This window comes from Scylla paramamosain, chromosome 4 (assembly GCF_035594125.1).
Source record: "Scylla paramamosain isolate STU-SP2022 chromosome 4, ASM3559412v1, whole genome shotgun sequence".
In the NCBI taxonomy this organism is placed as follows: domain Eukaryota; kingdom Metazoa; phylum Arthropoda; class Malacostraca; order Decapoda; family Portunidae; genus Scylla; species Scylla paramamosain.
Window position 1 is genome coordinate 14,890,803 of NC_087154.1, and position 17,696 is coordinate 14,908,498.

General features: G+C 37.4%; 1 protein-coding gene across 6 annotated transcripts in view; it reads left to right on the forward strand.

Moving 5' to 3' along the window:
* Positions 1-17,696, forward strand: part of LOC135099770 (glycerol-3-phosphate dehydrogenase, mitochondrial-like) — a 166,368-nt gene that overhangs the window by 135,044 nt on the left and 13,628 nt on the right. For 5 of the 6 annotated variants that reach the window (XM_064002288.1, XM_064002292.1, XM_064002291.1 and 2 more), the window contains one exon: positions 1,762-1,860. In XM_064002288.1, the coding sequence (XP_063858358.1) occupies positions 1,762-1,860 (99 nt within the window). Of the gene's footprint in view, positions 1-1,761; positions 1,861-2,181; positions 15,803-17,696 lie in introns of those variants that run through there. The other variant, XR_010268357.1, reaches the window with a different exon arrangement.

Here is a 17,696-nt window from a genome sequence, read left to right on the forward strand (position 1 = left end):
GGTCCTTCACTCCCACACATTGTGTCCATTGTCCTCTGTCACAGATCCTCTTCTTCTTGTGGCCTGTTTTGGTTTGTAATGCTTCTGAGATCATTCACTCCTTGCTTCTGTTGTTCCTTGTGCTGCTTCTTTTTCACTTCTTTTTTCAGCTCTTTATTAAAAATATTTCAATATATTTCATAATTTTTCCTGGCACAGCTTTATTTCCATATATTCTTAGTACTATGCTGTTCCCTTTGTTCTTTTGTTGTAACCTCCTATGCCATTCCTCCTCCCCAATGATGGATTTTACTTCTGTCACTAGCTGGCTTCTCTGATCCTTGTATCTGCCACACTCCACCATCAGGTGTTCAATAGTCTCCTTCATTCCCTCACAGAACCTGCAGCTCTGTTGCTTGTCCTCTTCAACTGGTGTTTCTTGCATGTCAGGATATCCACACTCATACTGTCCTTTCTTACATTATTTCGTGACTTTTTGCAGTATTGTGACTTTACATTCATAAAACTATGGCCTGCATTATAGAGAAGCCTTTAAAGGCAAAAATTATTACAGTTGAGACAAAGATGACTATTAAGAAGCATCAACAAGGTATCTGTGTGGTCATTGTTTTTTTTTTTTTTTTTTTTTTTTTTTTTTTTTTTTTTGAGAGAGAGAGAGAGAGAGAGAGAGAGAGAGAGAGAGAGAGAGAGAGAGAGAGAGAGAGAGAGAGAGAGAGAGTATTTGTATACATAATAGCATATAAAATTTGTTTTATATGAATATTTCTTGGTTGAGGTTGATAGAACAGACGTGATGTGTTTCCATTGATTCTTATGAGAAAAAGTGATTTGGTTTACAAGTTAATTGGGCTCTGAGCCCTTACCAAGAATGGATTGTATTTGCAATCCAAGGTACTACTGTACATACATATTTCAACTGATATAAAGTGTGTGGGTCGACTGCCCATTCCTAAGTTCACTCAGCTTTAAAATGAGTAATGGTTAGCTATGACTGGGAAAGTAAATGTGGTGGCAAAAGGAACTGGCCATCCTATTCCATATCTTAAGGCTCAAGATGGGTGGCATTACCAGCCTGACACTAACACTAATTAATATACTCAAATATAGAACATGAAAAAATAAATTCTATTAGCTCTAATGTATGTATCAGAAGCCTGAAACTTACGAAGATCATGGAACAAAACTGTTGGTCTCCAAAAGGGAATGGAGTAAATAATGAATGGCACAATATTGAGATGTGAAATAGTGTCAGAAAAGGGTGTCATCCAATGTTGCAGACATTTTGACAGCAATTGACAGGATACTATATCATGCCTTGCACTATTGATAGAAAGACAATTAGAAAAAAAGTTGAATATAAAGAAAGGAGCCCAGACTGGAACTAAAGAGATGTAACTATGTTGTAAGATGTTAGAAAAGATGTAACCTGGAAAGGAGGGTCTATAGGGAAAAATTAATAAAGTTCAGGAGGTCTGCATCATGTAGTGAATTCATAGAGGTTGATGATTATGATTTGTAAAGGCCAGAGAAAAGAAGTGTGTTAACAAGCTTAAAAGAGCAGCAACTATAGAAGTTTTAATAGAGTACAGTAAGAGATGTTACTCTGATAAATCTCACTGAACACAACAAACAAACTAAATAGGGCACATTCTCATTAATGTTTTCATTTAAAGGAATTGTCACAGCTGTTAGCTCTGGAAGGAGAAACTGCATTATCTTTTGTATGCACAGAGTATCCTTGATTGTTTTCCTTCCTTGCAGGCAAGGGGTCAGGATGTTCCTGGGGACACTCTTCATGAGATACTTAATGAAATTGATCTCAATCTTAATGGACAGGTGGAATTTGATGAATACTTGCAGGTAACTATTAACTCCCTTTTCCCTTCTCATTTTGAATGTGTAAAGGTGTATGAAAGACCAGCAAAAGCTTTATTAAATGTGAATTAATGTTTTTACTAGATGAATATGTCTTCCTAACATAAATGAACAGTTACACAAAAAAAAAATTTGAGGGTTGTAAATTTTTTTTCTATTATTATTTTTCATTAATTTTGTTTATCATTATTATTATTATTATTATTATTATTATTATTATTATTATTATTATTATTATTATTATTATAATGTCTTAGTTATTATATTTATATATACTGTAATACATCTATGCTCACTTGAATCTTCATTAATCTTCACAATGTTGTTTAGTTTTGTATCAATTCCAATAAATGGGACATGTTTGCATATAAGTAGATATATGAAAGGGCTGTTCAATTGATGAAAAGAATCATTGCCAGTCTAATGCTTTTTATGTATTTCTGGCATATAAGGTATGCTTTTTTCCCCCCAAAAAAAATCCCAAAAGACTTTCTATACCTTCTGCATTGAAGGTCAGGCTTTGGGTAGATTTGGTAGTTTCAGTACTGCAGTAGGCCTATCACCTCCATAAATGAACTCCAGATAACTTCTTACAAAAGTGTTTTCTAGATTTCTGTAAAGAGATTAACAATTAAATGTAAATTACAAATACATAAGGTTATGCATGTGTACTGTAATTACAAATATGCTTATTCTGTACCTAGTAAGCAAGCTTATGCCCAAAACAGCTGTTTGCTGTTGTAAGTTCTAATGACAACACAACTTGCACTGCCATGTTTGTTTACAAGTGGTGACAGTGATGGCATATACTGCTTTAGCAGTGATGATGATGGCTTTGTGTTAAGGATGGTTGTTGGTAATGTCAGCAGTGGAGAGTGATACTATTAATGGTGGTGAGTGATAACTGTAATGTTGATAGTGGTTAGTGTTTTCAATAATGTTTAATATTGGTGATGGTAGAGATTAGAGGTGATATTTTGTAGTGCTATTTAGCATAATTTAGCTTGCCATGAGGCATTCAGCTAGGGCAGTGTTTTTGAAATTTTTTTCATCATGACTCAGTTTGATTTTATATACTTCCTTCATGACACGGTATGTATATTCTATTGAACCTTTATACCACCAATATGAAAACAAATTAATGTACACACACACCACTGATTGGATGCATCTACAGCACTTCCAAGGATTTACCTAGATTTTGGTTGTACAGGGGGCTGAGCTTGAGTCCTGTCTCCATAATGGGGAATTGTGTGATGTGTGAGTGCAGGGGAAGTGAAGTGTAAATTGGGAAGTGGCCAAATGGGTGAAATGGGAGAGTAATGTACAGAGAAACATTGTCAGTGATATCATGAGGGAAGATGGCAGCTGGCTTGGGAAATATTTTTGAAGGTTTCAAGGAAGAAGACCTCAGTGTAGCTCAGTGATGTGGACATTTCAAATATTGATGAAAATTACAACTTCTGGATGAGAAATAGAAAATGTAAGCAGGGTGTAGGTGTGATGCTCCTAGTTAGAAAAGAATTGATGGTGGAATCTACTACATGTGGGGAATGAGAGACAGAAGCACTGAAAGTAAGCTTAAATAGGAATCTGGGAAGAGGCCAGAATATTGTAGTGACCTATGTTCCTCCTTATTCCAACTCATAGGGTGAGGAAGGATACAAGAGAATGCTGGAAGAAACAAGGGCATGCTTATCCAAGTTGCTGGAGGAAAATGAGGATACATTAGTGATGGAAGACTTTAATTATAAAGAGGTATCATGGAAAAATTGGACCACAGAAGGTAGCGAGTCATCATGGGGGGATCAAATTACTGGAGTTGGCTGCTGAGACTATTCTTACGCAGTGGGTTAAAGAAGACACAAGATTCAGAGGAAATAAAATACTGTCAAGGTTGGATCCAATTTTCTATTAAAGAACAAGCCATAGTAGAGGATTTAAAAAAACAATCACCAAATAGGTAAAAGTGACCGTGCACTGATTCAGTTCTTAGTACAGACGTACCTCGGTACTCAACCATAATCCGTTCTGAGGTGGTGGTCGAGCACCGATTTGTTCGAACACCGAAACCAATTTTCCCATAAGAAATATTGGAAAGTCTGGGGAAGAAATACTCGAACAAACTGCGTACGTCTTACTCCGCTGGCGGTCTGAGTCGAACTGACGCTTACCCGCTGGCCGAGAAGGGCCGAGAAGGGCCGAGGAGCGCGTTCGGGTCGACTCAGCTAGTCAAGTACTGAAAATCTGTTCGAGGTCCGATGCATTTTCTACTCGAATTTTTTGGTCGAGCACCGATTTGGTCGAGTATAGAGGTGGTCGAGTACCGAGGTACGACTGTAATGGATAAAATATCAGTACAAGAAAAGAAGACCACAGGGTTGAATTACAGTAAGACAAATTTTGCTGGACAGCTTAGGAAGTATTTCACTGAAGTGGATTGGAACAAAATATTTCAAATGGGTGACATAGAAGAAAAAAGACCATATGATAAACCATATCATATGGTCTGAAAGAGGTAGTAACATCAACAGAAGTAAAGAATATGTTGGAGGAGCTGGATATAAAGAAAGCAATGGGACTTGATGGTGTGTTGAGTTGGATTCTAAAGGAGTGCAGCCCACAACTAGCCAAAGTGATACACTATATAGTCAGCACCACCCTGTTGGAAGGAAGAGTACCCAATTCACAAGGCCGTAAGTAAAGAAGACCTATTAAACTATAGACCAGGGGTCGGCAACCTATGGCACGCGTGCCAGACTTGGCACGCAGAGTGCTTGCCTATGGCACGCCACGTGATATGGAGCAAAAAAAAAAAAGTAAAGCAACGAAATAATGAGAGAGAGAGAGAGAGAGAGAGAGAGAGAAAGAGAGAATGTGTATTGTACATCCTTACAATTATGATTTAAATTTTCGTATGATTCTAAATAATTCTTTCTTTTGATATATTAAAATGATTAAATTAAAACGAAAATGTTTTGTACCCGCGATGAGGTGTACGTGAGCACAGCGAGATGTAGACGAGTATGAGACACGTTGGCCCCCGCCGCTGGTGACGCATCAGTCAAGCAGCGCTGCTATTTCAGTGACTATTTAGCTGCCCTGAGTGACGCTCTTGCTAGTTACTCTCACCATGGCTACTGCGAAAAAAGTCAAACTTGATGTCCGATCATTTCAGTCATCATGGACAAATGACTTTGGATTTATTCAACAGAATGATCGTGCTGTGTGTGCTCTCTGCTGCGAAAATGTCGTGTGCCGCACATCTAGTGTTAAAAGACACTTTGAAACAAAACACGAGAAGACTTTCAAGGACAGTGCAGACAAGACTGAAGCGATTAAGAAAGCAGTATCCCGCTATGAGAAACAAAGTAATGTGTTTAAGAATCTGAGTGCTAGCAAAATCAATGCAACTGAGGCCAGTTACAAACTAGCTCTGTGTATTGCCAAGCATGGAAAGCCTTTTACTGATGGAGATTTCATAAAAGCAGCTTTCCTAGAGTGCTCTGAGGTGCTTTTTGATGGCATATCAAACAAACACATGATCATCTCAAGGATAAAAGATATTCCTGCCTCAGCTAGGACCGTGGAGAGACGTATTTCTGAAATGGCTGCTAATGTAGGTGAGCAACAAACTGTTGCTTTAACAACTACACCTGTGTTCAGTGTGGCCCTGGATGAAAGCGTGGATATAAATGACATTCCCCGCCTGGCTGTTTTTGCCAGGTACAGTGACACAGAGATACACGAGGAGCTGTGCTGTCTTCAACCTATGTATGGCACTACCAAGGGGGAGGACATACTGAAGACATTCACTGACCATTTTGAGGAGAGAGGGGTTGACATAAGAAAGATTTTTGCAGTTACAACAGATGGTGCCCCTGCTATGGTAGGAAAAAACAAGGGTTTTACCAAGCTTGTTGAGGATAAAATTGGACACCCCATTTTGAAATTGCACTGCATAATTCATCAAGAAAATTTATGTGCCAAAATCTCGAACTCTGATCTCAACAAGGTGATGGCTACTGTAACAAAAGTAGTGAATTTTGTTGTTGCACACTCTTCTCTTACGCACAGGCAGTTTCAAGCTTTCCTTGAAGAGGTGGACAGTGCTTACAAAGATATACCCTTGCACAGCAGTGTTAGGTGGCTAAGCTGTGGGAAGGTATTGGAGAGATTTGTGGAATGCTTTGATGAAGTCAAGCTTTTCTTAACAGAAAAAGGCCAAGGCTACCCTGAGCTGGAGGACAGAGACTGGATTGTGAAACTTATGTTTCTCTCAGACATCACCAAACATCTAAATGACCTCAGTCTTCTCTTGCAAGGTGCAGGAAAAACAGTGATGGACTTGTATGATACTTGGAAGGCATTTGTTGCAAAGCTTGCAGTTTACTCATCAGATATTAAAAATGGTTCTTTCCGTTACTTCAAAAACTTGAAAAACTTATCTGCAACTCATCCTATCAACACTACTGATCTTCAGGTGTACATGCAAGAATTGAAATCTGAGTTCTCAATCAGATTTAAAGATTTCCAAAACATCGGCCCAGTGTTTTCCTTTTTAATCAGACCAGACACGTTTAGATACAGTGAGTTGGACGCATCTCTTTTTGAGTGGATGGAAACTGAGGAGTTGCAAATGCAGTTAATTGACTTTCAGGCATCATCATTGTGGTCAGCTAAATTTAAGGATCTTCGAGAAATATTGGAAACTAGTACGACTGATCATGCAGCCTCCATATTAAGTTCCTGGACATCACTGCCTGATAAATTCAGTTGCATGAAGAAAGTAGCTTTTGCATTGCTATCAGCATTTGGATCTACATATCAGTGCGAGCAGATATTTTCACACATGAAGCACATCCTCAATCCCCATCGCAGCAACCTTACAACGGATCATTCTGAGGGTTGTGTAAAGCTCAAGGTGTCCAGATATTCACCTGAAATTTCAACTTTGGCCAAAGGGAAGCAAGGGCAAGGATCGCATTAATAATGTGAGTACAATTTTAAAATAAAGAAGTATATTTTTAGTTACTAAGAATAATAAATGCTACAAAAAATGTCACATTTATGTTATGTATATGGAGAAAAATACATTTTACTTTAATTACAATGGTCACTACATACTCAGTCATAGTGTATAATTATGATTTTCATTTTCGTAGGCTACATATAGGGCTGAAAAAATAACATTTGGCACGCAAGGTAGTAAAAAAGTGGCATGAATTATAAACTGGCACACTATGTTCAAAAGGTTGCCGACCCCTGCTATAGACCAATATCGCTGACAAGTATAGTAGCAAAGACTTGTGATAAGATCATCAAGAACAGATGGGTAAAATACCTGGAAGACAACAGTGTGATAAGAGGGACAACTTGGAATGAGAGAAAGATCTTGTTTAACAAATTTGATAAGCTTCTACTCAAGAGTAACAGACATGTGCAAGAGGAAGATTGATGGGCTGACTGCATATACTTAGACCTGAAAAAAAGAATTTGATAAAAGTATTGTTCAGAAGGCTAATATGGAAACTGAAAAATAGAGGAAGATTAGGAGGATCATTATTGAAATGGATGACTGACTTCTTGATGGACAGAGAAATGAAGACAGTAATCAGAGGCAATAATTTGAAATGGAGACCAGTAACAAGTGGAGTTCCACAAGGATCAGTACTAGCACCATTTATGTTTGCAGTATATGTAAACGACTTGACGGAAGGGATGACAAGCTACACAAGTCTCTTAGCTGATGATGCTAAAATTATGAGAAAAGTAACAAATGAAGAAGACTTCAAAGCTCTGAATCAAGACTTAATTAAGATAAATGAATGGTTGATGAGGTGGAACTTGGAGTTTAATGCCAAGAAATGTAGTGCAATGAAGTCTGGAAAAAGTGCAAGAACAGAAGGTACCTACTATTTGGAAATGAGAAAATTACTATAAGATCAGATGAAAAGATCCGGAAGTAACCATTTCTAATAAACTGTCATTTGTAAAGCATGTAAACATGATCACTGGAAAACATATAATCTGTTGAGAAACATCAAGATGGGAATTATTTACAATGATGAAGATATGATAAAAATGTGATAACAACGAGAGGTACCAGAGGATACAAGAGGATTCAAGAGATACCAGAGGGCATGGAAGGAAACCGATAAGGAGTGTTTACAGAAGAGACATCAGGAAACATAGCTTTCCTCATAGGGACATAGCAGTGTTGAGTGAAATTAATGAGACTGTGTGTGCCAAGAATTTCCATAAACTTAAAGAAAATTTGAATAAAAGTCAACATAGAGATGGGACAGCATGAACCTAGTGTCCTTTATTTTCCAGCACACACACACACACACACACACACACACACACACACACACACACACACACACACACACACACACACACACCACATAGTGTAGTGGTTAGCACGCTCAGCTCACAACCAAAAAGGCCCAGGTTCGAATCACGGGCGCGGTGAGGTAAATGGGGAAGCTTTGTAATGTGTCTTATGTATATATATGTCTTTGTAAAAAGTGTCTTATATGGCAGGAAATACAGTAAATACAATCAACACACACACACACACACACACACTTTTGGGAAGAGTACCAAAAGATTGGAAGAGAGCAAATATTACACCAATATTCAAAGGAGGAAATAAGAAAAACCCACTACACTTATCCCCCAGCTATAGCGGGTTTTGCTAACGCGGTTTAAAGCTATCACGGGAACAATAAAAAAACACATTAAATGGGCTAACGCGAATCCTAGTGGAGCTATCGCGGCCCATGAGTCGTTATATGTCCAGGATGTTCACGTGACAGCTACGTCATATTTCTTGGCCAGATTCGCTTGCTAATTGGCTGAATTTGACTGACATATTAGGCCGTGATTGGTTTGCACACTCCCGCTTCCTTATCCAGCCACTCTCCCGCTCCCCCATCCCTCTAGTCCCTCCCGCCACAGTTGACTAAGTGGCACGTGCCGTGGTGAATCTCAAGGTCACGCGTGTGTATCTCGGGACAATGGCCTCTACTCCCCCTCCTGGCCACCCAGGGAGATCGCTACCACCCAACCCGACCCAGCGAAAGGCAACAGCGGCGCCTGGGAAAGAAATAAAAAAGAGGAAGAACCTTACATATGCTGTGAAATATGAGATAGTGAAATTGATCGAGAGTGGACAAAGTAAAAGTTCAGTGGGCGCTAAGTTCGGCATCAACGAGTCTACAGTGAGAGGTATTTACCTTAAGAAGGACCACATTAAGGCACATATGAACCTCACTAGTGATAGTGCTGGACATAATGCTGTGCGAAGCTCAAATCATGTCCTCCTCAAGACTGATCTATAAATCATGGTGAGATGAGGGAAAAAAAAAGGTGCCAATATGTTGAATTGTGTTGCTACTCTGGCGGGCCACGAACAATTTTTTTTTTTCCTATGTATTCTTAACAATGGCTATCGCGTTTTTAGCTATCACGGCGATGTTAAGGGACCAATTTCTCACGATAGCTGGGGGTTGAGTGTAAATTATAGACCAGTGTCCTTGACAAGTGTTGTAGGAAAACTATGTGAAAGAGCAATAAAGGAAAGATGGATGGAACACTTGGAAAGAGATAGTTTTGGTAAATTGTCAATTTGGATTTAGAAGGGGAAGATCATGCTCCATGAACTTATTGTCCTTTTATTCAAGGGTAGCCGATATTGTGCAGGAGAGAGATGGATGGGTGGATGGTGTCTGCTTAGACTTGAAGAAAGCGTTTGACAAAGTACCACACCGTAGATTGCTGTGGAAGATAAAAAATTATGGAAAAATTGGAGGAAGGCTGCTAGAGTGGATGGAGGATTATCTGGATGATAGAGAGATGATAACTCTAATACAAGACCAAAATTCATCTTAGCTGAAAGTAACTAGTGGTGTCCCACAGGGGTCAGTGTTGGGACTGATAATGTTTGTAATATATGTGAATGACATGAATGAAGAAATAGATAGTTATATGAACTTATTTGCAGATGATGCTAAACTGATGAGAAAGGTAGAAAATGTAAATGACTGTATGGTACTTTAAGATGATTTAAATAAGATAAATAGATGGAGTAAATCTTGGCAGATGGAATTCAATTTAAGTAAATGTAAAGTAATGGAGAGTTTGGTAAGAGTAAAAAAAGAATACAATATCATTATAAGATGGATTGTATGAAGTTAAAGAAATCAAAAGAAGTGGATTTGGGAGTAACAGTTACTGATAATTTGACTCTGGACAGACACATTGATAAAATTAATGGAGGGATGATGAATTTGTTGAAAAGAGTAAGAATGGCTTTCACATATTTGGATGAAGGAATGATAAAAAGTTGTTGATTTCCATGATAAGACCAAGATTGGAATATGCAGGAGTGGTGTGGTCTCCTCATACAGGAAGGAATATTATAAAATATGAAAGAGTACAAAGAGCTGTCATTAAAATGGTTCTGGAGTTGAGTAAGTCGACCTAAGAAGAGATATTAAGAATGTTGGAAATTCCTACCCTTGAAAATAAGAGAGAGAGAGAGAGAGAGAGAGAGAGAGAGAGAGAGAGAGAGAGAGAGAGAGAGAGAGAGAGAGAGAGAGAGAGAGAGAGAGAGAGAGAGACTCTGAGAGGAGATTTAACAAACATCTATAGAATGATAAATGGTATGGAAAATGTGGACAAAGAATGTTTTATAAATTTAGACACACGGTACAAGGGAATACAGTAAAAAGTTGAAGAAAGTTAACTGTAGAAGAGACATCAAGAAGTATAGTTTTCCTCACAGAAGTGTGAACAAATGTAATGAACTCAGTGAAGATGTTGTCAGTGCTGTAATTATCCATCCTTTTAAGACCAAACTGGATAGATATAGAGACAGGATACTACGAGATTACTCCCCTCCTGTAAACCACAACTAGTAAAAACACACACACACACACACACACACACACACACACACACACACACACACACACACACACACACACACACACACAGTCATGATCAAGTCAATAACAACAACAACAGATGCATTCGCTCCCAGTAAAGAGTTGATTTTACAGGGAATTCACACCATTAACTGGACCTGGAAGAGGACAACATCACCAGGAAGGCCTAGAGATGTGGTTTGTAGGGTCTGAGTGAGTGAGTGTGATCTCGTAAATGAGAAAACACCGAGTGTAGATTCATGGCTCTAGCCGACCAGGCATAATTTCAAAACAAAGATGGCATATTCATTTCCAGATTCAATTTCACCAAGAGGTGAAGTGAACTTTGAAGGTTTTAGTGACAAAGACAGAAATGAAAGTGAGATATGGTTTTTAAAAATAAGATTGAGAAAAGTGGAAAGTGATGCAGAACAGCAGGAAATGAAAATAGTATTGGAAGTGGTAAAATTCCTTCAGGATAAGCTGGAAAAGAATCTAAGAGAAGATGGAGAAATTTTCAAGCTGAAATCAGGATTGAAGGAGATGAGAGTGAGAGAACAAAATAAAAAAAAATTAGGAATTACAAAACAACATCGAGAAAGTAATGAAAGAAAATAAAGATTTGAAGGAAGAGTTAGTGAAAGGTGAGAAGAGGATGAGAGAGGGAGTGATGAAGGAAGTGAAAGGCTGGAAAACTGAAAATGAAAAAGCAAATATAGACTTCAAGGAAATAATTAAAAAGCAGCTGAAAGAGAAAAACAAAAATGTAGAAAAGAAAGTGGAAGAGGCATTGAAAAACAATGAAGATTTGAGAAGAAGGAAAGTATTATGTATAGTTTATAGAATAAAGGAGAAAATATAACATACAAATTGAAAAAAACAAAGAAGAAACAAAAACAGTGAAGGATTTGTTGAAGAAACTAAATGATGAAGATGACACTAAACTTGAGGAAGAAATGGAAGAAGCCATTAGACTGGGCCCCTACCTGGAAGGCAAAACAAGACCTATAAAAATAAAAATAAAATCAGAAAAAGCTTTTTTTTTTCTTTTTTTTTTTTTTTTTTTTTTTAGGATGGACACTGGCCAAGAGCAACGAAAATCCAATAAAGAAAAAAAAGCCCATTGAGATGCCAGTCCCAGAAAGGGGTTGAAGTGGTAACCACAAATTGAAGGATAAGTGTCTTGAAATCTCGCTCTTGAAGGAATTCAAGTCATAGGAAGGTGGAAATACAGAAGCAGGCAGAGAGTTCCAGAGTTTACCAGAGATAGGGATGAATGATTGATAATACTGGTTAACTCATGCATTAGAGATGTGGACAGAATAGGGATGAGAGAAAGAAGAAAGTGTTGTGCAACGAAGCTGTGGGAGGCATGCAGTTAGCAACATCAAAAGAGCAGTTAGCATGAAAATAGCAGTCGAAAACAGCTAGAGATGCAACATTGCGGCGGTGAGAGAGAGGCTGAAGACAGTCAGTTAGAGGAGAGGAGTTGATGAGACAAAAAGCTTTTGATTCCACCATGTCTAGAAGAGTGGTATGAGTGGAACCCCCCCGTCCCCAAACATTTGAAGCATACTCCATACATGGACGGATAAGGCCCTTGTACTCGTACAGAGTTAGCAGCTGAGGAGATTAGAAAACTGGCAGAGACGTCTCAGAATCCCTAACTTCATAAAAGCTGTTTTAGCTAGAGATGAGATGTGAAATTCCCAGTTCAGATTACAAGTAAAGGACAGACTGAGGATGTTCATTGTAGAAGAGGGGGACAGTTGAGTGTCACTGAAGAAGAGGGGATAGTTGTCTGGAAGGTTGTGTCAAGTTGATAGATGGAGGAATTGAGTTTTTGAGGCATTGAACAATACCAAGTTTGCTCTGCCCCAATCAGAAGTTTTAGAAAGATCAGAAGTCAGGCATTCTGTGGCTTCCCTGCATGAAATGTTTACTTCCTGAAGGGTTGGACGTCTATGAAAAGACTTGGAAAAGTGCAGGGTGGCATCATCAGTGTAGGAGTGAATAGGACAAGAAGTTTGGTTTGTAAGGTCATTGATGAATAATAAGAAGAGAGTGGGTGACAGGACAGAACCCAGAGGAACACCACTGTTAATAGATTTAGGAGAAGAACAGTGACCGTCTACCACATCAGCAATAGAACAGTCAGAAAGGAAACGTGAGATAAAGTTACAGAGAGAAGGATAGAAGCTGTAGGAGGATAGTTTGGAAATCAAAGCTTTGTGACAGACTCTATCAAAAGCTTTTGATATATCCAAGGCAACAGCAAAAGTTTCACCAAAATCTCTAAAAGAGGATGACCAAGACTCAGTAAGGAAAGCCAGAAGATCACCAGTAGAGCGGCCTTGACGGAACCCATACTGGCGATCAGATAGAAGGTTGTGAAGTGATAGGTGTTTAAGAATCTTCCTGTTGAGGATAGATTAAAAAACTTTAGATAGGCAGGAAATTAAAGCAATAGGACGGTAGTTTGAGAGATTAGAACGGTCACCCTTTTTAGGAACAGGTTGAACAGGTCAGGAATACAAATAGGGTGTTGCACGAGTTACTCTAGGTCGTGGAAGATAGCATAGTTGAAGGCTAGTTCACCAGGATGGTCACTGAAGGGAGAGGAAAGACAAAGCTGGTGGTGAACATTGAAGAGAGTCAAAATGTGCTCCACTTTGGAAGTTAAGTAGTCAAAGAATTTCTTATAGTCAGAGGAGTTAGATGAGAGGTATACAGCACAGATAAATTTGTCAGAGGAGTTAGGTGAGAGGTATACAGCACAGATAAATTTAGTTTGAGAGTGACTCTGTAGTCATAGCCAGATGGTGGTAAACTTGGAAGATTCAAGAGTGTGGGCACAAGAGCAGGTTGAGTCGTTGCAGATATAAATGCAACATCCAGCTTTGGATTGAAAATGAGGATAGAGAAAGTAGGAGGGAACAGAAAAGGGGCTACTGTCAGTTGCCTCAGACACCTGAGTTTCAGTGAGGAAAAGATGAAGTTTAGTAGAGGAGAGGTGGTGTTCTACAGATTGAAAATTAGATCTTAGACAACAAATGTTGCAGAAGTTAATGAAGGAAAAGTTGAGGGGAATGACAAGACACTTAGGGTTGTTGTCAAAAGGGTAGTCTGACCTGGGGACATTTGTGGTCCCTTCCCCAGATGGGGTCTCCGAGGCTGGTGTAGGAGTCGCCATGACAATTTTGAATCTGAGTGAAGAGTGTGTGTTATTAGGTACTTATAGTTTCGTGTGGAGGAAGAGAGTTGTCTTTAGAGGACAGGCTGTGACTGGCCCCTTGTGTTGTAAGACACAAAGAGGTCACAGCTGGGTTTAATGATAAGTTCACAGCATCCCCTGATCCAAGTGCTTTAAACCTCACTGGGAGTAATTATCATTTTGGCAGGTGCCTACTTCCTCCTACTAGAAAGAACATCCAAACTAAGAGAAGTAGAAGACTACAAGAATATATACATTAAGAAGAACAGAAATGAAAAATGGAAAAAAATTGAAAGAAGTGTATGAAGAAAAATTAGTCAAGAACATAAGAATTTTTTATTTTTATATATTTATTTATTTATTTATATATATTTTTTTTTATTCATTTATTTATTTTTCTTTTTTTGAGAGAGTTTTGGGAGACAGTGAAAAAATGGTAGATAATGGTAAAGCAATAGATATAAATAAAAATAGAGAAAAATAGTAAAAACGAAGGACTAAATGTGATGTATACCAACATAGATTGATACTTAGAAAACTGGAATTATGAGATTAATTAAAAGAGAAAAATCTGATGAAACAAAGCTAAAAGAAGAAAACCTAACTGAAATATATGTTGAAGAGACAGGATTGGTAAAGGAGGGGGAGGTGTAATGATAATGACAAGAAAAGAGGTGAAGACAAATGCAATGAAATATTGAGAAGAAAAGACAGAATTAATGAGTGTTAACTTAGAGGATAATAATGGAGAAATACTGACAGTAATTACAACCTGTGTACCACCCAAAACAAATTCTTAGAGCAACTAAAAATATGAGAAAATAATAGAAGATATCATTCTGTGTTTGAGTAAATTAATCAAAAGTAAAAAAAGAGTATTATTAGTTGGTGACTTTAATTGCAAAGAAGTAAATTGGGTAAAGTTCAAGACAGAAGGAAATGAGACTGCATGGGGAGAAAGATTTCTGAAGAAGACTATGGAAAACACAATGATGCAATGGGTAACTGAAAATACAAGATATAGGGGAGATGATGAACCAGCAAGACTAGACCTATTACTAATGAAAGGAATCAATCTAACTAAAGAATTAAGTTATGTGTACCCCATGGGAAAAAGTGACCATGTAATGGTGGAAGTAGAGACTTATAATGATGTCAGTGAAGAGGATGGATCATGCAAAGAAAACAGGAAAAACTATGGAAAAGCAATATTGATGATCTTAAGAAATTTTATGAAGAAATGGACTGGGTAAAGCTGAAAAGAGCAAATAATGTGCAAGATAAGTATGACATTTTCATGGAAATATATGAGACTGGAGTGAATAAATATGTCCCATTATACAAACCAAAAGGGAAAGGGAGACAGGTGTGGTTCAATGCAAGATGTGCAAGTACAGTGGAACCTCGGTTACTGAACATCTCCCATTCTGAACAACTCAGTTTTTTAACAAAAATCTTAACTCTTAATTGCTTCAGTTGCCATACCATAATTCAGTTTTTCAAATAGTACAAGATGTAGCAAAAGCTTCCATTTATTACTAATTTATAGTTGCTATAAATATTTGCCTCATTTTTATATATTTGGAGGAGAGACACAGAGGGCAAGACAGTAATTCAGTCTTTGAAATAAGTTAAATGTGATCCCGTTGAAAAATCTCAGTGTAAACAAACAAGGTTCGGTGCTCAGGAGTGATCCCAAGCCTCCTATGGCTCCTGTGTGGTGTCATGATCACCTTCATTTTGGCAGTGAGCAAGTTGCTCCTCTCTGTGTCACTGTGTAAGGCCTCCCTTACTTGATTGGTAACAAAGAGAATGCCTGCATGGTGTAAATAATATCTTTTGATGATTTCTGTGTCACAAAGCTCATTCAGTACATAATTTCTGGATAAAAAAATTCTAAGCTGGAGATGTTGTGGAGTGACCATCTTAGTAGTGGGAGCATTGGTCATTGCCCACTAAGACATGGTGGTCTGAGAACAAATTAATCTATTTTACATTGATTCCTACGGGGAAAATAGTTTGGGTTTTCAAACACTTAGGATTTCTAACGGCATTCAGTAATGAGTTAGTTTGAAAACTGAGGTTCTACTGTACTAAGGAAAAAAGAGATGAAGCTTGGATAAGAATGAAAAGAAATTGAAACCAAAAAAATAAAGAAGACTTTAAGATAGCAAGAAATTAATATATGAAAAGGAGAGAGGAAAAGAAAGTATATGAAAAGGATATATATATGAAAAGGAGAGAGGAAAAGAAAGTATATGAAAAGGATATAGTTGGAAAGTGCAAGGATAAAGCAAAATTGTTCTACAGATTCATAAATGTAGAAATTAAACTAAAAGAAAAACTACAACGATTGAAGGATGGAAATGAAATATGTGAAGACCCAAAAGACATGAGTGAATTCCTAAACAAAAAAGTTTCAACAAGTTTATCACATAAGAATCAGAACTTCAAGAACCACAAGACGAGAAGACTAAAAAGCAAATGTGGAAAATGATAGTAATTAAAGAAGTTTATAAAATTATAGAGGAACTGGAAGAGAGAAAAGCAACAGATCAGATGGAGTATCAGGATTCATTCTAAAAGAGTACAGAAAACAGTTCATTTAACCAGTATATGACATAATTAAGTGTTTAACTTAATTATGTTCAACTGGAAGAGTGCCTAAGGAATGGAAGAAAGCAGACATAATACCAATTTATAAAAGAGCAAAGAAAGAAGAACCACTAAACTAAAGACCAGTATCAATAACTACCATAATATGTAAGATCTGTGGAAAAGTGATAAAGAAACTTTGGACAGAAATTCGAGAAAAACATGATATGATAACAGAAAAACAGTATGGCTTTAGACAAAAGTGATCATGTATAACCAATCTGTTGAGCTTCTATTTAAGAGTGACTGATATAACACAGAAAAGGGATGGATGGGTAGACTGTGTGTATTTAGATCTAAAAAAAAGGATTTCAAAGTTCCCCACAACAGGCTATTATTGAAGCTAGAAAATACACGAGGATTAAATGGAAAAATAAAAACCTGGATGGAAAGTTACTTAAAGGGAAAAGAAATAAGAATGATAGTAAAAGATGTAAAATCAAAATGAAGAAAAGTAGATAAGGGTATAACACAATGATCAGTGCCAGCACCAGTACTTTTCCTGATCAATATAAATTATATTGCCTGAAGGAATAAAGAGTTACATGAGCTTGTATGCAGATAATGCAAAATTACAAAGAAATATAAGAAACAACAAAGACTGAAATTCTACAAGAGGATTTGAATAAAATCTGGGACTGGATTACATTCCATGTAATGGAAATAGAAAAAAAGTTAAAAGTAACCAAAATGGACATATAAGATGGGAAATGAACAAATAATAAAAGTACAAGAAGAGAAAGATCTGGAAGTGATAATAAAGGATATTCAACAGTCAGAGAAGCAAGTAGAAAAGATATTCAAAGATACATATAAAATGGTGAGAAATATTAAATAGTATTTTGCTACATGGATAAAGATATGGTGAGAAAGATAATTACCACTATGATTAGACCAAAACTGGAATATGCTAAATCAGTGTGGTCTCCCCATAAGAAGAAACATGTAAAAAAAAACTAGAAAAGATACAAAGGGTGGCAATGAAGATGGTTCCAGAACTGGAAGAATTATTACAT